The 26,356-nt window shown below is 44.4% G+C and overlaps 1 protein-coding gene across 2 annotated transcripts; it reads left to right on the top strand.

Annotated features, from left to right (window-relative positions):
* The first annotated feature begins 1,433 nt into the window (after positions 1-1,433).
* On the top strand, positions 1,434-24,762 carry LOC146189543 (uncharacterized). 2 transcript variants are annotated; one of them, XM_084603287.1, is made up of 6 exons: positions 1,434-1,918; positions 18,915-19,136; positions 21,929-22,173; positions 22,772-22,939; positions 23,219-23,414; positions 24,306-24,762. In XM_084603287.1, exons 1-6 carry the CDS (start codon positions 1,434-1,436, stop codon positions 24,760-24,762), a joined length of 1,773 nt encoding a protein of 590 aa, XP_084459413.1. The 2 variants fall into 2 exon arrangements, with proteins under 2 accessions (XP_084459413.1, XP_084459412.1); XM_084603286.1 differs by having other exon boundaries at positions 21,926-22,173.
* The last annotated feature ends 1,594 nt before the right edge of the window (positions 24,763-26,356 follow it).

Below are 26,356 nucleotides of genomic sequence, written 5' to 3'. Positions count from 1 at the left end.
GAACAAAGCGGCAGTTATTTTGTGCGCATCAGCGTTTGTGGTGTTTTTTTGTGAACTTGTGCGGAGCCCGCCAAAGCTTGGATACAGTGCTTCACTCGCGCGAGCTCGGTGTGACAGAAACTACGTGAGTCCTAGAACTCCCTCGACGTAATTTCGCAGAGAGCGAGACAGAAGGTGGGCGGTTGCACAAGTCGAAAGTCTTGCGTCTGTCGCGGTATCAGCGATTCTGACTTGATCTCTCATCTTTCGAAAGGCCATCGAGTTATTTAGTATACATTTAAAGATAATCCCATAAACGTACACTTTCGTGTGTTAGGTGCAATTTCGATCTCGTGGAGCTCTTTAGGTCTTATTAGCGGCGTTAAAAAATAATAAAACGCTTCACCGTCTGCTACTCACTCGTACAAGCTTAGCTAAAGGAAGGGTTCAATTCTAACCTCGTTTTGAACGTTGTACCTCTCGGGACTGCACACGTGCACAAGGTGCCCGCAGGATACATATAAGGCTCGCTATAGTGCCGTATACATAAACTGAAATATGTCGATGAATGCGATTTCTGCGTCACTTTTTTGAGCTCCCAACTTTTGAATTTCATCGCTAAAAGAACAGTGCCGATTATTGAATTCTTCTTTCTGCTCGCAATCCTGCCCCGGTTCACTTGGAGGGTAAAAAGTGAAAACAAATTCGGAGACCAAGTTTTGCAGTGACGGCGCTTATGCGTGAAAAACGAATAACAAGGTCTACCTGATCGTGATGCAGGCTATCCACGTGTGACCGTGACACTCCGCCGAAGGCATACGAGCCATCAATCAACTCGCCGCATGAAACAGCGCTTCCTTTTGTTCACTTTACTTGGCACTGAAGGCTCCTTGTGTCCCCCGCGGCTGACATCGAGGACAAAGAACCGCGGCTGTCTGGTCGTCTCCGATTTACTTGCAGGCACTTCTGTGGCACCGTGTTCCGCTTGAATGCGAAGGCTGTCTAGCGATTTCAGGCATGCTCACTGGTTGACACCTCTTAGTGCCAGTTTTATCGCAAGTCTGCTGCTGTATGCCTCTTCCGTGTTTGCTGTCTTGGAAGCATGAGAGACATTCTTGTAGTTCTGCACGTTACTTCGATGAGTAGACCGCAAGAAAGTTACAGACGCGTGGCGAAAGTGCTAGTGCTGTATAATTAAAGAAAATTGCTAAGATTTTAAACGGCAACAGATCGACTGAACAGTTTCTTGCTTTTGTTAGTCGCGTGAAACGCAAGAGCTTCTGGGAACCTGGAAGTCACTGTCATCTGAATAGCCCTAGAAGGACCATCAGTTATCCTCATTAGAGTGCTCGGCAGTAAGGTAGACACTGTACTTTGCAAGAAAGCCCAGACTCTCACTGAAGCTCAGTCGAGCGTACATAACATCGCAGTCACATTCAATAGAGAACAAAACAATGCCGTCGACACCGAGGCGAGGAAGTGGCTTTTCTGAAGATACCTTCTTTCCGAAGAAGGTCATCGAGCTGGTCACCATGGAGCCGAGTTCTAGCCGGCGAAACCGCCACGGGCACCATCACAACAGTCATCATCACGGAGCGCAGACTTCACCTTCTGTGGCCGGAGGGGCAGCTACGGGAGGACCCAGAGTGTTCGATGACGACGACAGTTGCTCCGGGGACAGCGCCGAAGGTCTCTCCATGGACCCGCTCGATGACAACCCGGGCATTCAGGCCGCCGTGAGCAAAGTACTCCAGAGTTACGACTGGTCCCTCGTGGCCAAGACGACTCGACAGACCACTTCGGAGAAGAAACGGCAGCACGTCAAGCGGCCCATGAACGCGTTCATGGTGTGGGCCCAAGCTGCCCGCCGCAAACTGGCTGACCAGTACCCACATCTCCACAATGCAGAGCTCAGCAAAACCTTGGGCAAGCTCTGGAGGTGAGTGCTCTTTGTGGCTTTTGACCTAAGCGAACAAAGCAAATCTCAATATAAGCACTGCGGTAGGAAGGACATATTTTAAGGTTAATAACTATAAATGACAATTACGTGCTGATTTTCTTTGAAATTGGGACTTTCTGTGCGTATTTGTAAGGTAATGGCAAATGATAGCAAGTGTAATAATTTGGACTTTGAAGTTTGAAGCTCGCTGTCCTAAAAAAGTGTTCAAGAAAAGAAAACCCTTGGAACAGTGCTCTCGTACTAATATATGTAATAGTTGCTGTTGTGAAGGGCTCCGGTTCTGTTCATTTCCGAAAATATTGAGAGGGGGGGAGGGGTGTTCTCACTTCTATTTTTATCGGAGCCACCCCGTGATTTCAGTTTTTTTGCACTGATGGTTTGTTTTGTTTTGTGATGTTTAACGTTCCGAAGTGACTCATGCTATATGAGATACACCGTAGTGGAGGGCTCCGAAAATTTCGAACACCTAGGGTTCTTTCATGCACTGACATTGCACAGTACACGGACGCGCTGCTTTTCGCTTCCATCGAAAAGCTGCCGCCGCAGCCGAGGTTCGATCCCGCATTTTTGCAACATAGGCTCAGCAGTCGAGCGAAACCATGGTGGGTCTTTAATGCACTATTCTCCTGAATGGCAGCGCGCGCAGCCTGCCACGTAGGATAAGCTGAACAAATGAGCCACTGCATGCCGGTGCTTGTTGTGGCAAGGGACAACAAATTAGCATATTGGTTTTAGGTGTTCCCCGTGCACACGTGTATTCCTAACAGAACAAAATGAAAAGGGAATGCAAGTCAAGAGTAACACGCGCACCCTTTTTCTTTCCTACGTCCAGCTCGTAGCGTCATTCAAGCTTTTAGAAAACTGTTTGGTTTTGTTTTTATCATTAGCTTTTAAAATCGGTGTCGCCAGGCGCGTATTCAAGTAGGTGTGCTCCACATGAAATCATGCTCAATACCACCCCTCCTCCTCTCTCCACCGCCGGTTTCTATGGTATTGTACTTTCTGGGCAAGTAAAGCCATGGAGCACGCTGCTACCACTCCCCTCGTTCCCCCATAGCGTAATACAAATAGTTACCTGTAACCCCTGCCGAAAAATCTACATAGCCGTGGGCCAATAGGCTGTGGTATACATATACGAGAAACACCGCATATTATTGTTCGCCTTCCTAGCTTACCCGAGAAACAGTACGCATTCCGAAAATAATTCTCGGCATAAAATACATATAATAATTTCCCATTTTCGTGTCCGTGCAGTCCGTCCGTGCTTTGAATGCAGTCCATAAGCGCAAGTTACCACATCGACGGTCACGAGACCAGTCACCAGTCAGTCTGCTAAAGACGTGAGCGGCGGAGTCATGGTTCAATGTTGCACACGAGGACGTACGATGGCTCCACCTGTCTCATGACAAGCTATGTCGAGTACCACCACGTCCCTCCTTCGCTCTTGTGGACGGCGGACACTTCGAAGATCACACGAACGGCGTTTCTCTTACAGTTTCAAACATCATCGCAGACAAATTCCCCATTTCCTAAAAACAATTATGTGCTTATCTTCGCTTAGGAGCTTAGTGGCGAAAACATTTCCTCTTACTTCCCTTTTTCCTCTTTTGTCTACCTTTTCTCTTCTTCCTTTATCTTGCGTGTTTGTGTACTCGTTATAATTTCATTACTTTATTTTCTTTGGCTTCGTTGTCAGAACCTATTGCGACATACTTGCCTGGGAAATTATGTTGAAGTCAGAACAGTAATGTAGAAATTTCAGAACCTATTGCGACGTCTCGCTGACGCATCTCGCGGCCGGAATCCCGGTGACAAATCTCGCGAACACATCTCGCGGAATCTCGCGCACACATCTCGCAAACGATTGATATTCATCATGAGCCTAGAAAGGCCTTAATAACTTTTCAGGTCAAATGTGTTAACTTTCGCCTTCTGGGCTGTTACCTATTAAGGCGTTTGAAATGAAAAGATCGATGTTGAGAGGATGATCTGAATCGCTCTTTCAGCCGTGCGTATGCCTCCTGCATGCGAAGGCTTAGGGGCTTTTGCGCTAAGTTCGGAATGTAATCTCAGCATTTACAACAGTCCCTGCAAGCCCTCAATAAGAAATTCTGTGCACCTAAAGACCATCACGAAATGACGAGCTGATAGGGTTTGATAATGAGGTCTTTGGTAATTGAATTATTTTCTGTCATTTAAGCAATTGTGTTCAGTTGTTTTCACTTTTGTCCTATCAAGAGCATTCAAAATCTACGTTGACCTTGCGAAGACTGGATAAGCCTGCCATCGTCGAATATTCCCCGGATATGTTCTTGTCTTTTAAATCTGAAGCAAGTTCGCTTAAGCGCGGAGACAGCAAGAAAAGGCTATATATAGCGATTGCACTGGTGGTCATGGATGGGTGCAGGTTTAATTAATATTATAGAAAAAAAGGCTTTTGGCACTGGCGCTATACTGTACGGCTTGTCGCAGCACCGAAACGGTCCGAAATTTATTGAGGGTGAAATTGAGTGCCAGTCTCATCCATCCTAAAGCCAGAACTTCCATGGATATTTTATGCCCAAGCTCAACTATTACACTGCTTAGAATCTTACAATACCGGCTTGAAGGGCTAGTTGGTGCTGCATAATACCCAGAAATGTGGCGCGACAAACACAAACACAAGCGAAGAGACACAACACACGCGCACACTACCAACCGTAATATGAATCTGAAAACACTTCCTCTTCACCACTCATCTTTTTCTACACTTCTACACATCTTCTCATCTTCCTGTTCTTTGCCAAGGGGATATTGGTACTTTCTTGTGACTATGTGGTGGTCTTTGTGACCGTCCAGCGTGGTATTAGTTTCTGGGCAAAGCAGAGGTGTGGAGAAGCAAGTGAGTGTAGAATTGGTGACTGCCATGCTTGGACGATGTTTATGTTTTGCGGGGAAGAAAGTGCCAGTATCCCCTTGGCAAAGAAGAGGAAGATGAGAAGATGTACTTGAGTGTAGAAGAAGAGGAGTGGTGAAGAAGTGTTGTAAGATCCATATTACAGTTGGCAGTGTGCGCGTGTATTGTGTCTCTTCGCTTGTGTTTGTGTTTGTTGCGCCACATGCATTTCTGGGTAGTACACTGCTTAGGAGCATGCGCCCCTTGAAAACCCCTATAGTTTGGTCAAGGTTCGCATATCGTCGTTAGTGGGGGCTATCTCGAAAAACTATAGCCATGGTGTATGGGTGGGAAGAGAGACTTCGCAGCTGCTGATGCCAGTGCGCGCTGCTCTGTGGCCTTTTGCTCAGTTTGCGGCCCGAGCCACTATAGTCGGATTAGTACTGGTTTGGTTTGGTTTATGGGGTTTAACGTCCCAAAGCGACTCAGGCTATGAGAGACGCCGTAGTGGAGGACTCCGGAAATTTCGACCACCTGGGGTTCTTTAACGTGCACTGACATCGCACAGCACACGCGCGCTTTGCTTTTCGCCTCCATCGAAAAGATACCACCGAGGCCGGGCGGGATTCGATCCCGCGTCCTTGGGAACAGTAGTCGAGCGCCGTAACCACTGCGCCACCCCGGCGGGGTGGATTAGTACTGTTTGGCTTCCATCCTAATGGGCTCGATTAGCAATCGATTATTTTCAAACCATAAAACGATTACATAGCTAATATAAAATTCATGAGTACAAAAAATTGTTCTGTTCCTTCCTTGGCGGCACTGGCTGTTGGCCTTCATTTTCATATTGGAGAGCCCACCCATCGTAAAAGCAAATGCTTCGACCCTTATACGCCGTTGAACTATACGCCGTCCGTCTATTGTCCTTTAGCTAGTGCCACGTGTCTCAGCTTGGGTATTTAAACTTGTAATTTTCAGAAAACTAAAAGGCTCCGAGAGATTATACTACATTATGATGGTTATCACGACCAACTGTTCCTCCTCTTGGCATAAGCGTATCATGAAATGCTTCCTGCCGTAGAAATTGCGATGGCCGAAAATTAATGCCACTTACCGAACGTTCGAAACCCTCGTGCGGGTTTTCAGTTTTCAACACCACGCGGCTCGTGTTGGCGGCCGTGCAAACTATTGATTGATTGATTGATTGATTGATTGATTGATTGATTGATTGAAAACTTTATTGAGTGCATGGGAGTTCTCCTATTCCGGCAGCCCAGTGGCCTGCGCCGCAGCGTAGGCCCTGCGAACCAGTCCTCGCTGTGCAGAATAGCCTCCCACTGCTCCAAATTGGAATTAGGAAGTTTATCGATAAAGGGATTTAATTGGCATGCCCACAGCATGTGAAAAGCCGTAGCTATTTCTCCACACTGTGGGCACTCTGGTGTGTAAAGTGAGGGGTATCATTGGTGTACATCCAAAGTGCAAACTATTGAAATCTCTCCTCGAGATTTTTTATGTTTGAATATATATACGAGCAGAGTTGTTAAGGGGGTCGTAGATGCTTGCAACTAATCTTCTCGGCTTTGGTCCAATGATGCCGACCGTTCTTGATTGGTTCCTTGACGGCAGTTCCCGTACCAGACATTCCAGGTTTCGGGTACAATCTGACACAACTATCCCTTAAAGGTGCATGGTAAAGAACGGGTAACGTTTGAATAAAATAGAAAAGAGGACTAACTGGCAGCGGTGACTGCCAAATCCCCCCCCCCCCCACTCGCACACACTTAATTTTGTTCCCGGCCGTGCGCGCGTGTGCGTTCGTGCGTGCGTTCGTACGTATGCGCGCGTCAGAAAGCTGACGTTGCAGGGGAGAATGTGGGAACAACCGAGCATCGGCCGCGGCCGCTACGTTTCGCTGAGGTGAAATGCAAAAGACGCCCCTGTGCAGAGCAAGTTCAGTGCGCCGTGTGTGGACATTATTGCAAAGATCTCCAACATCGCGACTATCTGTAGTTTCTTTCACTCGTTCCTTGATGCTTTTCTTCCGGGTGCGGTTCCGGTTCCTGTAGAAGGAGTGATGCTGTAAACGCACCTTTGCTTAAATTTCCTGTAATCGCCAGTATTCGACGTCCCAGAACAATCTTGCGTCCTTGTAAAAGGGTAGACTTGATACCCCATTGATGACGTGGCCTCTCTCACTATGGCACCCTCTTCTGAGTATATAGGAATGTCAGGCAAGGATAAGCTCTGAAGTTATCCTTGATAATTTAACAAGTATTTTCCTTTTCCTATACTTTCTTTAGAGTTATAACTATATACACAGACCCTCAATGACAGGGCTCTGAGACACACTGTCAGTAAGACCTTGCTTTGCGGCCCAGTGACCCTAATTAATACCAGCCTTGTTCAGGAAGCGCCATATACCGCTGGCATCTTGGGGATGCGCGAATATTAGAAATTTCGAATATGAATCAATTACGTTCGTTGTTCGATTGGTATTCGGGAAACTGATGTTCGAAATTTTTTGATTATTCGACAATTACCGAATGCATCGAAAATTTTCAAATTAACCACAGTTAGAGCGCACTGCGTACTTCACCGCAAAACTTTACTGCGTGGGGTAGCCACTATGACATCCCCAGAACGCGACGGGCCGGCTTGTGAACAGGCAACTTCCCTTTTGTGAAGATGGCCTTCGCGACAGTGTACACAACCGAATCACTTGACGAAACCGAGAAAAACGATGATGATTCCCACATCGGTTTCATTTAAAATGCAGGCAACCATCATGCAGGAGTTCATAAGATAATCGCGCTGTTTTGCAGATGGTTTTCGCCTGTTCTTTTCAGGCCCATTCGATAATTCGAGCTTTCAGTTAATTTGGGCATTTTTCTGTTCCATTGAAGGCCGAAATAATAAGAGTTTCTATTTCAGCAGCAGCTTGGCAGCTCCACCTGGGTTTATGTAGTTCATTCCTACAGAAGGCTATATAAAATTTACATGAGATTTTTGTGTAGGATACACACTTTTGTGCAATTCTGTAGCCTATTTGCAGATATCATCTGATTTTCGAATTATACAAGGCGGTAAAAAATTTCCTATTTTATTTTGATTTTTCTTTTCACAAATCAGTTACTTGACCCCCTTCCAATATTCGAAGGCATGTACCCCGACATTCGCATTTGATTCGTATTAAAAAAATTGAATATTCGTAAGCCCGATTCATTTCCTATGCGTGCTGCGCCTTTTGGCTGTATTTCACCATTCGACGCCGACACAAGTTAATTACCGCGCCTTGGTTGCAACTGAGGGTTTTCTATCCAAATCGAAGTGCAGTAACCTCCGGCCCCTAAGCTGATTGATCTTATTAAGCTATCAAAAGGCGACAGAAAACGATACATGGTTTTTAGTCGTGTATGGGTTGCGCTGCCCTTTGTTATTTTCTTCCTGTTTCTTTTACTGATACTGAGAGACCTAGGTATGTCTCACATGAGCGATATGCGGGGCAAGACTAATTTGGGACCCCTGCTCTACATGGTGAACACCGTGGTCGTACTACACCGTAACCTAGAACTTCTGTGCTCGTCTTCCGGCTATAACGGTGAGGTTTAATTACTGCACCATTAATGGGTGTGCAGAGACGTGGGAGCTATCGACCACGTACCACGTGATGAACGTATATCTGGGCCTCATACCCCTTGCGTTGTACCGAATTTTATGGGATATACTTTAAACAGTAAATTTGAAATTGATGAGAAACTTTTCAGGCTCGAAACTGTCATCCACAGCAGACGCCTGTTACCATAAAGAAATTCCGAATAAGTGCTAACGAACTCAAATTCACTAAGCACATTTTAATAATCTTGATCACTTTTGTTATCTTTGCAAACTTTAACCCAAATCCTGCTTCGGCATTGTTTTGTTCCCAGCTAGATTTTTTTCATTGGTACTAACTTCCAGGTCATGCTAGTTACAGTGTAGTAAAGATTAGTTACTTATATCGTTAACATGATTTCTGAAATGACTGACCTCCGCTCCGACTCACAGTGAATTCCTGAAAATATTCTTATTTTATATAGAACACTCTATATATATTGAAGAACTCTCTATATTATTTAAGAACTTTCGAAGGTGCCCGTTGATACACACGGCATAATCACTGAAGGCACCGCCAGCAGGCGCTACTGATTCTCACAGCTCGCGCCATCTATGGGAAAAAAAAAATAAAAATCGGTACTTTTTTCTACGGATCGAGCGTAGGGCTTGCATGATGACGAAGCGTGCGCGGCTCTTGTTCCCGCGACAGCTCACACGGTTTCCAACCCGTGCAAAGAACTTGTGTTCATTACCTCGCGCCGCAGCTCAGGTGTTAAAAAGACTGCGTTCAAGAAAAGCTTAGCTTTTAAAAGAATCATAGCCATGCCTACGTCGAGTAGACAGACGATTGACAGTGATGACGCGTGACCGAACGCGAAATGTGCTTCGGAGCTCAAATACAGCTATACATCGCATCTTATTTACAGCATGCGCCTAGAAGTGGGTGTGCCACTTTCTTATATATTCTATGTGTGAGCATACTGTTGGCTCAAGAAGCATGAAATTAATTTTGGCTCTTAGCTCGTTCTTCCTCAACCGTGAACAACAAGAACATCATTTTTATTTTAGTGGCGCAGATCAACAAAACGGCATTCCTTGTCTATTTCTTCATATAGCTGTGTGCCAAAAGGAAATTTCCCCTCGCAAATGGGCTGTCGCAGTGCAATATGCTTCGCAGACAGCAAAGCTATAGTTCACCGAATGGTTCAGATTCCTGTCGGGCATCAGCTGTACACGCGAAACAAATTTATCTGACATGCGCGCGACACTTTTTCGTAATAGGCTCAGGCTTAAACATACACTCCACAAATTTCATTATGTTATGTTAGAATATCATTGAAGCAATTATCTCCCCCTAAGTTTATTACTGTTGGTGGTTCTCGACTATTACTGAAGAGGGCTAGGTGGTGACGGGAATTTATTATCAAATATATGGGCATTATTATGTGGGCTCTGATCAGTATTTGCTTTTGGATGTGGCACAATGAAAGTTGTTACCCATTTCTTTCTTTCTTGCTCGTACCATGCGCCTGACCGCAATCGGCACAACTTCACAGGTAAAATCTTGGTCGAAAGACCTGAAGCCAAATGATTTTCGTGTCAGTCGCAAAATAAAGCCCTCACGACGCTATTCAAGACTAAAGGACTATAAAATAATATGAGACAGCTTGTTACTGGGAGAAAGAATCAGTTCCTAGCATTTTAAATGTCCTTTGTTCTTTAATGATGGCGTGACGGTTCCATTTTGCGGCTGAGACGAAAATCATTTGGCTTCGGGACTTTTCACCAAGACTGTACATGTTATCAGTTGGAGTACTGTTCACTGTTAGGAAAGCCACAACCCAATGCATCCCGCCCTCTCTCCTTCGGTTGACCTTGTAATCTTCGCGAAAATGCCACCCTGTGAAAAGTAAAAAAATATAAAGACCGACTATGAGCACGTTATGGTTGAGCATGATTTAGATTCTGGCCTTGTGTTTACCTCCTCCAAAGAGTCATAAATAAACAACTTCATCTGCTTATGAATACGCTCAGCGAATTCAGTTTCATGAAAATGCAGATCTTTTGTATTGATCAACTGGAGGCGGATTCCATTAGCTTATACCTAGGGTCACAAGCATGTATGCCGACTCGGCGTCAAAGTATAGTTACGGAATATTCTAACACTCCCTCAGTCTTCATGCAACTGATAAACTAGAATTTTATATGGGGTGATAAAGGTCCTTGTTGCAACTCCCGGGCAAGTCAGGGCTGATACAGAGCAAAATACATACATGTGTAATGGAGCCCCGATGCCCTTTAAGTTTCCATATACGTTCCTCCTTCGAATTCATGTGCTTGATTTCGTTCGGGCTCGGTCAATAGGTAGCGGGCCTTAAGCTGAGACACTTTTTTGAGACTCTCACAACATCACACATTAGGATATATGAAGGTTGAGATTAAGGTCACCAAGAGGTCTTGTGCTATCATATAAAGATAACACATAATCGATTATTAAAGCCGCGACAATTTTTGGACTTCTCCTCATAGTACCGCAGCAATGCAGAGAAGCTGGACGTTGACGTCATTATCGGTCACATTTGAAATTTGAACAGCTGTAACCCAATTTTATTTATGAATCGACCGAGGCCCCTTTTTGATTTTCTTGCTCAGTGTGTTCATCAATCAGCCATTCAAAGCAATCTTTATTTATAAACATGGAAATAGATAAATAAAATTTGAACTGATCGCCGTGGGACTAGAGGATGGTCTAGTACAAAGTAAATTTGATCAAACAGCCGCAATGAGAAAAAAAGCAAGAACAAACAAACAAAATCAAAATTTAGCTCGTTTGTAACAATTATATTTCAGTAAACGAGTGTTAGGCGATTAATCCAGTACAGAAAAAAAAAAACAATAAAAAAACAGAAGAAAGGGAGAAAGGAAATGAGGGCAGGCCGGGGCTCAGCGCTCTGCCTGGCAGTTAAGTTATCTTGCCACTAAGCTTAAAGTTCCTTGCAAGCTTGACATTAATAGGCACTGTAATCTAAATGCTTGCTCCGGAAAAGTGAAATAATTGTTTTTCGCATGCATTGCGGCAAGGCAGGAAGGTTGAAGTTGCCATTTTGTGCATGCCTTGCATTATGGGAATGCAAAAGGATGTATTGAATGGTAGAGGAATACTAGCGTTAATTATGCGATTTACAAACCTACAAAAGTTTGAAATTTAGCATGAATTTAAAGGACAGTACTCGATTTTCCTTATATCAGTTAATATTGCAGTAATTGGAAGACGCATGATATCACATGCAATGGCTTTTTTGTAGCCTCTGTAAGGGAAGCAAATAAGTTTTGCACGCTTCGCCGCAAGTTTTCCAGCAGTAGCTAATGTGACATTGAAGTAGTGGAAAGTGAAAGGTACGTAGCACATTGCACAGAAAATACTTCTTCGCCTTAACAAGTGGATAACAGCTTACTGCTAGCTTTTTATATACTAAATCTATATGTTCGTGCCAGTGTAAGTGTTGCGCAAAAACAACAGCGAGGTATTGAAAGAAGAAACCTGCTGAACAGTACTCTTGTTTAGTGATATGTGAATCGTATCAGGGTCATTCGGAAATGCATCGCCTGTACAAATGGCTTCATCATCTCCCTACACGTCATTGGTGGAGAAGCCTGCGCAGGCAGATGTTTTCAGTGATTAAGGCATCAGTTTAAATGTAGCGCAAAACGACTCGGCGTGATTTGCCATCAGGCTGTGCACATTCGACTTCTTTAATTCTTTTTAATTCTAGAATCACCTAAACTGCCAGGAAGCGCTCTTTTCGGTGCGAAGTTCCACTTCTCGCATGCAGAACTCAAGGTCATGTCGCTCCGCACCGATTACCATGAAAGCATGCGCTTAACCACGTGACCCACTCACTCTGCCGGTGCTCCTAACCACGCGACTCGCCATTCGTATGATATTAAGCACTGGCGCTGCTTGATGCTTCGCGGAGCTGTGGGAGAACGGTTTGTTGGGCTGTGAATCGAAGATGCCAGGATGAGTTTTGTGCAGTTTAATATAAGCAAAAACCGCGGAAAAAAAATATGGTGTGTCCTCAGTCTAAATAAATGTAGGTGTGAATCAAAAAAATGAGACACATAATGTGCTTTCTTTTGCCCAGAAACTACATTAAATAAAGATATGAAAAAAAAAACAAGGACTAAAAAGGCTGCATTGCAGAGGCTATCGCGTCTATACCCTCAAGGCGAAGTTTTAGCGTCCTCCTAATTCGAACAGTCAAACCATGTACAACCTTGCTAAACTACACACAGCTACGCTTAACTGAGCTTTCGCTCGTATTACTATGTTCAAACCATGCGTAAAACCTCCAAAATTTCATTTTACGGGACCCCCTATAAAAGATCTCTTCCTCCTCGGTGGAGGGTCCTTCATGTTCTCGTGTGTGCAGTAAAACGTTATTGCGCTTATGAGCTCAGATAAGTTTGATAGCGCCTCCTGTGTCAGTGCCTGTCAAATGATCCGTTAACTTTCCAATGGAAGAAATGTCAATCACTCATCATTTATCCTCATGCGGCGCCGTCTTGCTAGGTGACCGCTTTACGTCAGTAGTAAGGGGCAGAGTTGGCCGAGTGGAGTCTGATTAAATATGCAGTTAGAGCCAAATACGAGGACCGAATTGAGAGAAAGACACAACACGACCTCTGTTTTTGCAACTTCAATGAAAAAACACGTATTGTATACCAATCTCGTGAAAGGCTTCGGGCCTGATACATCTGTTAGGGGACTTGAGTAACACGAGATATGGTGCAAAATGATTAAAAATGATTAAAAATGAAAACCAAAAACCCGAGAAGGCGGCAAAGAACGGAAGAAATTGGCTCCGTTCGTAATCCAGGTATGCCAGCTCTTTTGCTGTTCACAGTATTGACGGTGCGCTTATGCATGTATAGCAATGTCTTAAGATGTAAAAAGACTCGGTGATTCAGCGCTGACGTCATTCTTGATGAGTTGATAAAATTTTAGCTTGCTCATAAAAAGGAGAACATTTTTATTACACACCGACTTACATTCCGGCGTACAATTCGGCTTACAAACTTTACAACCCCAAGAATGATCAACCAAATGTGAGGACTTCGACCTTGAGAGCGATTTTTCACGTTATTTTAGCCGTACATTTACACAATCTCCCGTCTGACATATGCAGTTCTTGTAAGACAAACTGGCAGCACACCCATTTTACAAGGAATGAACACCGAAGCAAGTCATGTCATTGATCATTTCTTATTTTTATTTGGTCTTCGGCAATTACATATATAACTCCCTATTATTAGCGCTCATGTTGTGTCTATATCACAAATTGGTCATTGCTTTTGGCGCTAACCAGACCATGCACAACGCCACTCAGGACGTGGCAGTCTGGCCAGACTCGTCTGGTACCCTAATCGGAAATAGGTAGTGAAGATTGCTAGTGGCGAGATATGGAAAAGAAACGCAGGGATGAGCGGCGTTTTTATCTTAGGTGACAAGCGCTGAAAAATGAATGAGGCGCATGTTTCACATGCATAATCGTGATGGCTTGTGTTGCCACTGGGGGTAGCGCAGTTGAGAGCTGTATGGGTCAGGCTTTGTGAGTCAGCTGTTCCGGCGACGGCGACTGCGTTTCCATGAAGACAAATAGCTAAAAACAAAAAAGTGTGCCGATATTTCTCTGCACGTTAAATATAAGCGAAGATTGTAGAAAGTAATCTGCAGGCCGCGACTGCGATTCGCATTGTACATATATATATATATATATATATATATATATATATATATATATATATATATATATATATATATATATATATATATATATATAAACACGGCTGCAGTTTAACCCACAACTGGCTACCTATAACGGGATGGGCAATAACGGCCCTGCGGCTGAGCCGAACCACCACTGCCGGTCTCCTCAGATAGTTTATGCACTGTCGTCCTCGTTTCCGGATGCAGTGCAGTTATAACCTTCTAGCGTCACGCAACCAGTTAGCCAAGCGCCGAGGATACTTTCTTGTATTTGTATTTCGTTTTCGATAACGTTTACCGCTGCCTTCGCTCCAGACTCTAAAGTTTTTCGATCTAAGCCATGCACGCACATTTGGGGAAGCAGGAGGAAGTGCAATGCGACTTTTGAAGTCAGCGCCGCTAAGTTTTCTTTCTTAAGAGGATGATAAACTGCACACACGCACGCAAATACATACCTCTGTATCCTCTACACGCCGTCTTTGTTCAGGGTGGACAGTTCGAATAAACAGACCTCGATCTTCTGTAGCCATGTACTATGATGTGCACTTTACCTATGGCCAACCTTACCTTACTACGTGAGATTGAGGCAACTTTGAGGTTGAGCTGTAGAAGAACGGCTGATTGGGCGAGTTGGTGAGTCATGATGAACAGTAATATAAGTGTGCGACAAAGACGAGACAAAGAGGAGAAGTGGACAAGGACGGCGCAGAGGTTGAGTTCGACCTCATGAGGTCGAAGTCTCATGAAATTGCCCACATCTAGTGTCGAGACTGGGGCAGAGTGCCCGTCATGTACAATCGCGTGACGCCTGCATGTACTGCGGCATGGCTCAGAACTCGGGCAGATCTCTTATGTTCACGATTATGCGCAGTGTATATGCTGCACATGGCTCTGCATAACGTCAGTGCACAGGAAGCTATATAGGTTTGCAGTGTGGAGCAAGAAATGTCTCAAGAAAGTGTGAACAAAGTGGTGCCTGCAAATATGGCATGCGAACTATGTTTGCCACGCGGAGTTGCTTAACGTGCACCGGGAGCTGAGTACTTGGCGGTCTGGCATTTTTAAACTCGGCCGGCCTTCTTGGCAAGCAAACTACTGGCTATCGGGCACGGAGTTTCTGTTTCGCTTGCAGTGCAAAAAATTCTATTTGCATATTTACAAGGAATAACGCGGTGCTTTGAGTATTTTTGTGGAATTCTGTTGTTGTTGTTGTTTTTTACCTGAAGAATTTTGCCGCGACGCGATCATGCTTTTGGTTCCCTTCGTATGAGACCATGGCCACCTGTTACCGTTAGACTTAAAGATAAAACTGTGGCAGACTGAAGTGCTTAGTAGCTCCAGTCTGTCATTATTACGCTCTACTGGAAACTAAAATTTCGTATTCTTTGCATTTGCTCGCTCACAGCTATAGTTACTCTGACGGGCGTAATGGTCTAAAAATTACAATTTTGTTTCCTCGTTACAACGCAGGTCGAGGTAATGGAAACTCAGAGGTCAATATATTCCAGACATAACTGCCTAACAAGCTGATAGATACAGTTGTGAAATTCGCACGGGAACCTATCCCGCAGCAGTCTTGGGGGTATTAAGTTATCCGGTTAAGGTACACTTCTCTATAACTAATATAATAGCGCAGCAAATGGGCACAAATGCGAGGAGTACGAAACGACATTACACTATTTGTGACTGTCTGCGTCTCCGGGTATCTTAAGCTATGAATCATGCCCCCATAATTATTAACCGATATTTATAGCCATCTCTATTATTTTCAGAATCCACATAACGATAAAAACGTTCTTCCTTTATCGGGTTCACCATGTACTCGAATTCAGAGGTTCAAACAAGACGAAGGGCGCTACAGCGAGAAATACGGGAGCAGTGAGTTTCATCTTTAGAGGTCACAGGTTAAGTAGATTTCACTGATGGTTACACTGCCTGTACTGTTTTAGAGATCATTAGGTTAGGTCATATAAGATACTATTCCCCAGTACTATTCACAGCTTGCTTAGAGGAAGTATTCCGAGATTTGGAATGGGAGCAGTTAGGGATAAGAGTAGATGGAGAATGCCTCAGTAATCTGCGATTTGCTGATGGCATTGCCTTGCTAAGCAACTCGGGGAATGAACTGCAAAAAATGATTGGTGACCTAGACAGGAAAAGTAGAAAGGTAGGCTTGAAAATCAATATGCAGAAGGCTAAGGTAATGTTCAACAGCCTCGGAAAGGAACAGCAGTTTACATTAGGTAGCGAAGTACTGGAAGTAGTAGGCGAATATGCCTACTTAGGACAGGTAGTAACCTCTGATCCGGACCAAGAAAAGGAAATAACAAGACGAATAAGATTGGGATGGAGCGCATTTGGCAAGCACTCACAGATTATGACTAGCAGCTTACCGGTATCGCTAAAGAGGAAAGTATATAACAGTTGCATCTTACCTGTACTCACCTATGGGGCTGAAACGTGGAGGCTAACCAAGAGAGTTCTACTTAAGTTGAGGACAACCCAGATGGCTATGGAACGAAAAATGATAGGGGTAACATTAAGAGATAGGAAGCGTGCAGAGTGGGTCAGAGAAATAACTCAGGTTACCGACATTCTAGTGGAAATTAAGAAGAAGAAATGGGCATGGGCAGGACATGTAGTGCGAAGAGAGGATAACCGATGGTCGCTTAGGGTAACAAACTGGATTCCAAGGGAAGGAAAGCGTAGAAGGGGGCGGCAGAAAGTTAGGTGGGCGGATGAGGTAAAGAAGTTTGCAGGGGTCAAGTGGATGCAGCTAGCACAGAACCGGGTTAAGTGGAGAAATATGGGAGAGGCCTTCGCCCTGCAGTTGGTATAGTCAGGCTGATGATGATGATGATGATGATGATGATGATGATGATGAATATAAGATACTGAAACTGACCTATTTATGTAAAAACCTTTTTATAACATGAAAACCTTGGTATGCCTGCAATACTAGTTTTGATATCATGAATTAAAATAGATAAATCTTGCCGGCATGATTATTGTCAGGATATTTCGAAGTGCTTTTAAATCACCTAATGTGTGCCTTGTTCGGTTCGTCTTCCCTTGTCGTCCAGTCTGCACAGTGCTGCAGGAGCAGGTGCAAATAGCCCCCATTATGACTTGATAGGTGGCAAGATAACTGTTCGTAACCTTAACAGAGATTCAGGTTAGAGAAATGTAGCAACCAAGTGCTTTCACAGTAAGGAAAACAGACGCAACAGTCAGCTAAGCATGAAACGATAATAGTACTTTGGTGCTGCAGCTTAGAACATTTTTATTAGCAGAATGAATTGTTTCACATCCAATTTCATTGCAATAACAGCATAAGGCAAAATCGATAGTTTTATTCAGTTATGTATAAAAATAATAAAATGCTGGAAGTTGTTAACAATCATGATGAATAAAAATAATAATTACTGCTGGTGCAGCTAGGTAGTATTCATTATCATGGTAACATGGCCGGTGACCGATACAATTCAATGTTTTATTATTTTTAGATCGGAGTTATTATAGTTAGGGCTGAAGCATATAACATTGGAACTGCAACAAAAAGCCACCACTGTCAATCCCCAAGTAACACATCTGTGCGGCTTTTCTTTATATTAGGTACTTTAGGAATAGTAGCTGGAGCAAATTAGTTGCACTCGTTTGACATTTATTTACGCAACCAGCTCCAATTCTGATGCCAGTCTGTTGACTTGATGAACTTATATCCTCGACGCCATCCTATTGTCCCACACTACCATGTCTGCCACAGTATTTGCGGTTTCCCTTTCCCTTGTTGAATTTTCGCTATTATGTTCAAATACGATCTATACGCAATGCTGAAATTCTCCGAAGTCACATGATAGATGCAACTGCCGAAATCCAGTTCTCAAGTTGTGAAACGAGAAGTAAAAACACCTGCGGCGCTTCACTTACTTCATAAAAAAGCGAAGGTCATTTTCTTACTTGTGCACTCACATTAACCACAGCAGGCTGCTTTTTGTGAGATCTCAGAGCTAGACATCAGCAAGAACCGCTACCCGAGCCTCATCGCGCGATAGCCGCAGCTCCCGGGCCAAATAAAAAGTAGAGGGAGCACTAGGCTAAGCCGAGAAGGCCAGTAACAGACGAACGAACTTTCAAGGCGTACCTCAGGCGCGTCATAGCGTATTTACAAACGTATACAATAGTCTCACATAACTCGTGTTTCACCATCACACAACCGCTACCCATAGCGTTCAAACGAAACTCTAAAGGACCACGTTAACCGGTGCCTCCACAACCAAACAATAGCGCCTCTGCCCCGCGGCCGACTGGGTTCAGCAGGAATGGAGCGAAGGTGAGAAGGATAGATAGGCAGGTTATACGGAACGCAGTTTCATATAAAAATTATAGGTGGAACGAACCAGAAAACTTAAAGGCCGTCACATATTGCAAACAAGTATTTCAAATGCAAATAAAAATTATTTGTGTCGCACTTATAACTAAGAGATTCACTTTAAATCATCCTTTTTCTGCGCTTGTATTATGTCTGCTCAGTTCATCTAGGAGGTAAAGTCAAACCAAATTAGCAGCACAGTGCAAAGCTCCACTCTTACGTTCTTAACTCCTCTAATATGTTTGTGTGAAATGATCAATGTGGCTTCTGGATTTGATTGAAAACAGATTTCGAATACAACATTAAAGCTAGATAGTTTTTTTAACGCACTTAAACATGATTGTACTTTAATTGATGACAGGGTGCTCGGAGATGATGAGAAGCGACCGTTTATGGAGGAGGCCGAGAGACTGCGATGCAAGCACAAGAAGGACCACCCTGACTACAAGTACCAGCCGCGCCGCAGAAAGCCACTGAAGGGATTCGAACCCGCACCGTCGCATCCCCCTCAGCAGCAACAACAGCAAGGGCAGCAAAGGACTAAGGGGCGTTCCTCCTCCACTTCCCAAGCGTCGTCCTCCAGGTATGAAAGCAAGAACATTCTTTTTTATATTTTTATGGTTAATGTTGGCCAAGTTAACTTTAAGCAGCAGCCTCATATTTTGCTTATTTTTGTTTGCTAGAGGCGTCTAAAGAACGAAATGGGGAGTTTCGCCGAGCGGATATGTATATTTTCTGCATTATACGAGAGCAGGAGCCCGTTTCATCCCAGGCATTAAGCGATGACGATGGCGAAATATTTTGCTGCCGCGGATTGTTGGCAGAATGTCGCAAGGGTAGTGCTGTTATCAAAGTACTGCTAAAATATACACTGTTCTTGTCTGTGGTATTTTACGTACAGTCATTCGAAGGTGCCTACTTACTGTAACATAACAGTCGTTATGCTTGAGGGGTAACTGTTTAACCTAGAGAAAAAACCTTATGCATGTATGCGTGCGGTTTGGTTCCGTTTATGGGTATCAACGTTCTAAAGTGACTTCGGCTAAGACAGACGCCGTAGTGGAGATCTCCGGAAATTTCGACCACCTGGGGTTCTTTAACGTGCACTGACATCGCACAGCACACGGGCGCTTTGGTTTTCGCCTCCATCAAAAAGCGGCCGCCGCCGCCGGCTTTCGATCCCGCCTCTTTGGACACAGCAGTCGAGCGGCCTAACTACTGCTCCACCGCGGAGAGGCGTATGTATGTATGTATGTATGTATGTATGTATGTATGTATGTATGTATGTATGTATGTATGTATGTATGTATGTATGTATGTATGTATGTATGTATGTATGTATGTATGTATGTATGTATGTATGTATGTATGTATGTATGTATGTATGTATGTATGTATGTATGTATGTATGTATGTATGTATGTATGTATGTATGTATGTATGTATGTATGTATGTATGTATGTATGTATGTATGTATGTATGTATGTATGTATGTATGTATGTATGTATGTATGTATGTATGTATGTATGTATGTATGTATGTATGTATGCATGCATGCATGCATGCATGCATGCATGCATGCATGTATGTATGTATGTATGTATGTATGTATGTATGTATGTATGTATGTATGTATGTATGTATGTATGTATGTATGTATGTATGTATGTATGTATGTATGTATGTATGTATGTATGTATGTATGTATGTATGTATGTATGTATGTATGTGACGAAAAATCAGAATTCGTCGAAAAGGTTTGACGTGACATGGGGAGCGGCCGATTTTGAATTTTTGAAAATTAACTAATAACGCAGAATACAAAAAAATCAGGATGAATAGGCATCGAATCTGGGACCATGGTTACTGAGTCACACACGCTACACCTAGGGTAGAAGTAGAGGAAGAAGGTAGAAGCACACCATGGAAGAGAACTGAACGAGGGTTGAGGGGGTGCCTGAGTTCTATAGGCCACACAAGCAGATTCGTACAGCATGGCTAAAGTAGGCCAGTGTGTCTATGCCATGTGATCCCTCACAAAATGCGGTAGCGGACTACTGTATGGAAAGGAATAGGTGCGATATCAGCGAGGCTTTAATTAAGCAATTAGTGCTTAAGCTAGATACAAAGTACTTGTATGCGTATGAGGGTCCGCAAGGGGGGCCGTTGAAGGGAGCTATTCACAATGTTACGTCATATATTCTTCAAGGACAATAGACACCACATTTTAGTTGGTGTTACCTCCTTTCCGTTGACGGGAGCTATTCACAATGTTACGTCATATATTCTTCAAGGACAATAGACACCACATTTTAGCTGGTGTTACCTCCTTTCAAATGATGTGTTAGACACTAGAATACACGTTTCAGCGCATAGTATTCGCTTACTACCAAGAAGCAATTTATAACTGCATTTTTTCCTTGCTGCTGTTCTGGTTTCAGTGTCGTCATCTCAACGATGATTATGCAATGTTTAGTCAGTGTTTAGGGCGTGTAGTCCCGAATAGACAGCAATATGATCACGGATATATACGAACGCGAATTTAATTCGCTAAAGGGGTAAGTCAGCCAGTTTTAAAGGACGAAATGAAGACAAAAGTTGTATTATTAGCTATATTTTCATTTTTGTTATGACCGGCGTATTCTAAACACCGACTTGATGTCACAGCAATCATTCGATTGATGAAATGAAAACCGAAGCACCAACAAGAAAAAATGAAAATAAAAAGTATTTAGCTATTGCAGGCGAATATCACAGGAAATTTCATATATGCTTTATATCGTTTTAAAAAGGAACATGCAAGCAAAATAGAAGAAATAGGTGTAACTCAATTTAATTTTCCCGATCAGCCAAGGCTTTGGCCTAATATTTTCAGACAAGTTTATTGATTCTGGCATTGAAAGATCTTGAGTTTGTGCGGAACCTTTCGCGTGCAACTGAAGGCAGCATGCTTTCTCCATGACTGTACCGTGCCACATAATATTTGACCGTTTAGAATTTTACCTAATTTATATTATGCAACATAAATTTGGACTGTCCTGCAGAGTTTCTGTTATCATCTGTATCATCGCTAAGAATTTGTACACTTTTATACTGGCGGTAGCATTTTTTAAAGTTTTTTTTTTCTGTTTAATATCTGCAGCTGTGTCAGTATTTGCCAAGGCAGAGCAAATGTAGGCGGTGTTGACATTCTAGCAGCGTAGCTAATAACCCTATTTGTACAATAAAGATAGTTGTACATTTTTGTGCATTAAATGGAGCGTAAGTATGCGCCTACTCTCGGGTTCCATCTTCTAGCGCTCTTCAGCGGTTTGCACATAAAAGACATTTCTCTAACTTCTCTCTTTCCTTTCGCTTCCTCGCATCGCAGGAGTAGCCAACAGCAGGCTCAGCATGTACAGCAACAGCAACAGCAGCAGTCGCAGCGGGCTTCATCCACTTCGGAAGCCGCGGCTGCCACCGTAGACCTCTGCGTCGCTTCTTCGTTGGCCAACCAGCAACAACACCACCAGCAGCAACAGCAGCAGCAGCAACAGGACATGCTATGCACCGGTGGATTGCAGCCTGTCATGCTGAATTCAGTACCCTGCCCGCCTGCCACGTCTCCCTACAATAGAGGTATGCTGTCACCGTTCTTCTCGGCTTTGTCTCTATAGCATGACGACAAGCTATGCCTCAATGCACTGCGTTTTCCGCCCATAGAGTTGTTATGCGTTGATCAGCAAAGGACCAACAAACGGTGATGAGGGCTTTAAAGGCATGCACTGTTACCGGATAGTGCGACCTAAACAAAAAGCAAAACTACGCCAAACATGATGGAGTGCAGATTCAGGCATATGCAAAACGCGAAGTAATTTTGGGCATACCGTCTCTGAGGGGTACATATTCAGTTCTTTGGGTGTTATATACACGCCCTTATTAACCAATCTGATAGGGAAAAGAGGCTGCACAGAGGCGGAAGGGTAGATTAAAGATCAGTTCTCGGACTCGGGACAAACACTTCGACTATGCCTCCAATCTCCTAGTAGAGCTCGTAGAGAGGAAATACAAATATAGAGAAGAAAACATGAAAATGTATAATTAATGTACAATAGGTACCCCTTCAGCGTATCCCACTTGCTCGTTCAGTCTATACACAAAGCAATTGTGAAACGCGGAACGAGAAAGCAGGCAGTGAGGAGTGCACTCAACTACGCTTTCTCCCGCCTCACCGCAGGTCAGTGCGCCTCCCCGCCGACGCCACCAACGACGCCGCAGCACGTGGCTGTGGCCGCCGCGGCCACGGGACGCTTCCTGGGAGCCTCGACAGCAGCGACGGTTGCTCACGATGCGCTGAGTTCAATGGCTCAGATCGGAGGCATAGACTGTGCGTCTCAGCTACGAGGTGAGCGCCGCAAACAACCTGCCACGAACAAGCTGAAGTCGACTTGTATCGATTTCTAGAGGGTTGTTTGATCAATGCCGAGTCTTATCTACAGGTGTGGTCGTTCAGGTAGCGTCACTTCTATCTAATTTGCACTAGTTCACACCCCTCTGACTCTCCTCGCTTAGAGATATATGTCCTTCACTAGCGATTGCAAAGGTAACCTCTGACGTGCTGACAGTGTCATAGGATATTCTGCATGGTAGTTATCACTGTGTGCAAACTTTTGCAACTTCGCAGGGCATGACGGAAGTGCTACGGGACGGTCCTTGACGACGTGCAAGTATGGGGGTGGCGTTGACGCCTCGGGCACGGCGGCGCAGGCGTCGGCCCACGCCGTCGCCATGACGACTGTCGATTCGTACGTCCACTTGGGCCTCAATCCCCCCGGTGGAGGTCAATACGCGCCATGCCCTGGGCCGTGGAACGCGCACAGGTAGGACATGCTGGTCTATATAATGCAGAATGCTAGTGCCTACTGCTATTGGTTATGGTCACAATGAATTGCGTGCAGCTGCTGAAATCAGCCTGCATTCACTGGGATTTAAAAATCGTTTTGTTCACCAGAGGATGTATGCATGAAAAAGCATGTGGAGTCGTCTTTGTCGTCGTATACATAATAGTATGTTCCCCATTACTTGCAAGTTATACCAATAAGAATGGCTATTTTTATTTATTTATTTATTTCAAATCCCTCATGACCCATGCAAAGGGCGTTAGAGAAAGGGTGGGCGGGATAGATCTTTCACGAATTAGCAATGCACAAAAGGTTACTAAACATTACATAACAAATTACGCTACTAATAAGATACTCTGCAACATCATTACACAAGAGCAGTAAGCGTAAGGACAATGCTGATTTCATGATAAATAAAATATATCGACGGTGCAATAAACTTGAGAAGAAAAAATCAAGGCTGTGGAGGGTATTTATTCATTATTATTATAAACAGCGCGAACACGAAGACAAGGGACAAGAATAAGTACCAACTCGCCCAACAAAGTATCGTGGAGGGTATGGCAGAAAAGAAAATGACTGAAAATAGCATGGTATCTGGTAAAACCCTTTCGTCTGCAGGTTTTCTGTACGTTGTGTACATCACGTGCTGTGTTAGTTGGAAAATCTTCCTACGCGGAAGGTTAACACGTACTGAAAAGGAAAACCAACCTCCAGGCAAAGTAACTTGGAAGCGCCGTAATGCTGTAATTTGTTTGTTGGCATTACCATGAAAAGCTGCTCCAGTTAAATGGAAAATCTCGAATGAGAAACGTGCAGCTGTCTTTTTCAGAAATTAAGCTCACGGATACCTGATTCGTTCATTCGCAGGTTCGCCGACCAGTTCGGCCAGGATCGGTTTCGAATGGGTTCGTGCTTTGGGCGCGAAGACCATCCCCTGGACGGTGCAGCTGGATCTATGGCTGCAGCAGGCTTGGACCGCTCGCACCCAGCCAACTCCGGGCCCATGGCGACCAACGCCGGCGTGGTGGATCATCATCACCTGTACAGAAACCACAACTATGGTACTGCTGCAGCCGCCGCTGCCGCAGCCGATTTTCGGAGGTCTGCACCCGCTGGTTTCGTCGATCCCGATGGATACTGTTCGACGCGAGGTGTGTTGGGAGTACAAAACTGTCCCGTCTTCACGCACGTCGTACAGACGACTGCTCAAGACCAAGGACTCTTTGGGGCCGACAGCCGGACGCAGATGATGGACGCTTCTTCAGGCGCCTGTGCTTACGGGACGGCACAATCACTTGCAGGACACTTCCTCTCGCCACGGTAGCTTCGTCGCAGTGGTGGCGTGTACAGTTGTTAGGTGTGCAAGTGATGCGCAGTCTATGAATGCCGTGTGACGGTGATGGCCACATTTTCAGGGCGCAATTACTCGGCGAAAGCTGGATGTTACAAACGGTCGAAGTCTCATGTGCGAACAGGTCTATGAGTATGACATTGAGACGAGAGAGTGCTGATTATCTCCTGCATAGATAATGGCCGCCGTGCTAGCATCTTCAATAGATGTGGTGGAATGCAAAGTGCATAAGGTTGTGAAGGGAAATGGCTACAAAGATGCCTGACAATGACAAGGATCCTATGTTTCGTGTCCATCTAGATTCATGGTGGCGGCAGAATACTGTAGGTTGAGGTTCCTGCCCATATGGTCTCTGCAAAGGCTTCAGACGAATCCTCGAGAAACTGGCGGCGCCTGGACGCTTCGTCTGCTGGTCGGTGTGTCGTCGCAACCACAATGCTTCCAGTGACGTTTCACAAGGCGGACTGTGCTGGTAGTGTCAGCGGTAGCACGGTGACCATGTTTCATGGTTTGTTCCAAGAATATATTAGAATTAGAATTATGGTGCGGTTTCTCGCGATGGTGTCAGGACGCTCTAGCGCTACAGCTGCATACAGACTGACTGGAGAGATGTGTTGAGCAAGGTCTGTGAAGAGGAAAGATCATGGGACGGCACTATTCTTAATACATTAGGCATCTAGTTAATTAGGGTTGGAACTCAAGCATAGAGCACCATGCGGCGAATGCAGCATAAAACAGGCCACTGAAGCGTGCACTTCTCTTATGAACTGAACTATATATAAAGGTTTATCACGGAGGGGCACTTCAGAGTTCCAAAAAGAGAAACGTCGCTTTTTTTAATTCACGTTGAGGTGACAGTAACTACATTGTCGACGCCCTGGTTTGGATAAAACACGCGTTGCGTGTGCTCTATCAGAAAGTTGCTCCCTTGCTCGTGTGATCATGTCTGCTGGAGCTCAGCGTGCACCATTGCTTGCGGGTTGTAGCACATGCGCCCGAATGAGACGGTTATTACACCATTCGGCACTAGTGCATTCAGGCTGCCAAGCACTCTTACCATCTAAAGCCCACGGATGCAGTTTAGCTTCCAAAACTTGTCAGGCGTATTTTGAAGTGCTTCTCATTAGATTTGCTGATCGCCTTGAGATTTTACCCTAAATGATCGCTGTGAGACTGCTGTAGATCGCACCATTTTTCATGAAAAAAAAAACAAGCCATGTGAGAAGGATTGCGTAGTAATTACACGCAGTTAATCAACCTTCCAAAGTACCTCCACTCCCTGCTCTCATTTCCCCCAGGCATCGACGAATCATGTGCGCTAGGAGCTGGAAACATTGTTCAAACGCGTTTGGCTGGGAACTGTGCAATGACCTTGTGCAAAAACGTTATCTCTGCTTGTTAGGCACACTCTGATGCAGAAACTACTGCAGCTGTATGCTGTGCAGTTCCGGCATTCGGCCGAATACTTCTATGCCTTCAGTTTTATTTACTTTATAGTCTTTCTCAAATGCATCATGAAGCAAAATATCTTTTCGCCTAAGTGGTCTTAATGGTGCAGATATGATTA

Source organism: Amblyomma maculatum, chromosome 5 (genome assembly GCF_055883805.1).
Source record: "Amblyomma maculatum isolate TAMU_Amacu chromosome 5, ASM5588380v1, whole genome shotgun sequence".
NCBI classification, from domain to species: domain Eukaryota; kingdom Metazoa; phylum Arthropoda; class Arachnida; order Ixodida; family Ixodidae; genus Amblyomma; species Amblyomma maculatum.
The sequence above is the reverse complement of the archived record's forward strand: the minus strand, read 5'-3'. Positions and strand labels throughout refer to the sequence as shown.

Bases quoted from the DNA above. Each gene is read 5' to 3' on its own strand.
- LOC146189543 (XM_084603286.1), top strand. From the start codon at position 1,434: ATGCCGTCGACACCGAGGCGAGGAAGTGGCTTTTCTGAAGATACCTTC. The intron at 22,940-23,218 runs GTGAGCGCCGCA...GCAACTTCGCAG, and splicing joins CTGTGCGTCTCAGCTACGAG to GGCATGACGGAAGTGCTACG. The intron at 23,415-24,305 runs GTAGGACATGCT...GTTCATTCGCAG, and splicing joins GGGCCGTGGAACGCGCACAG to GTTCGCCGACCAGTTCGGCC.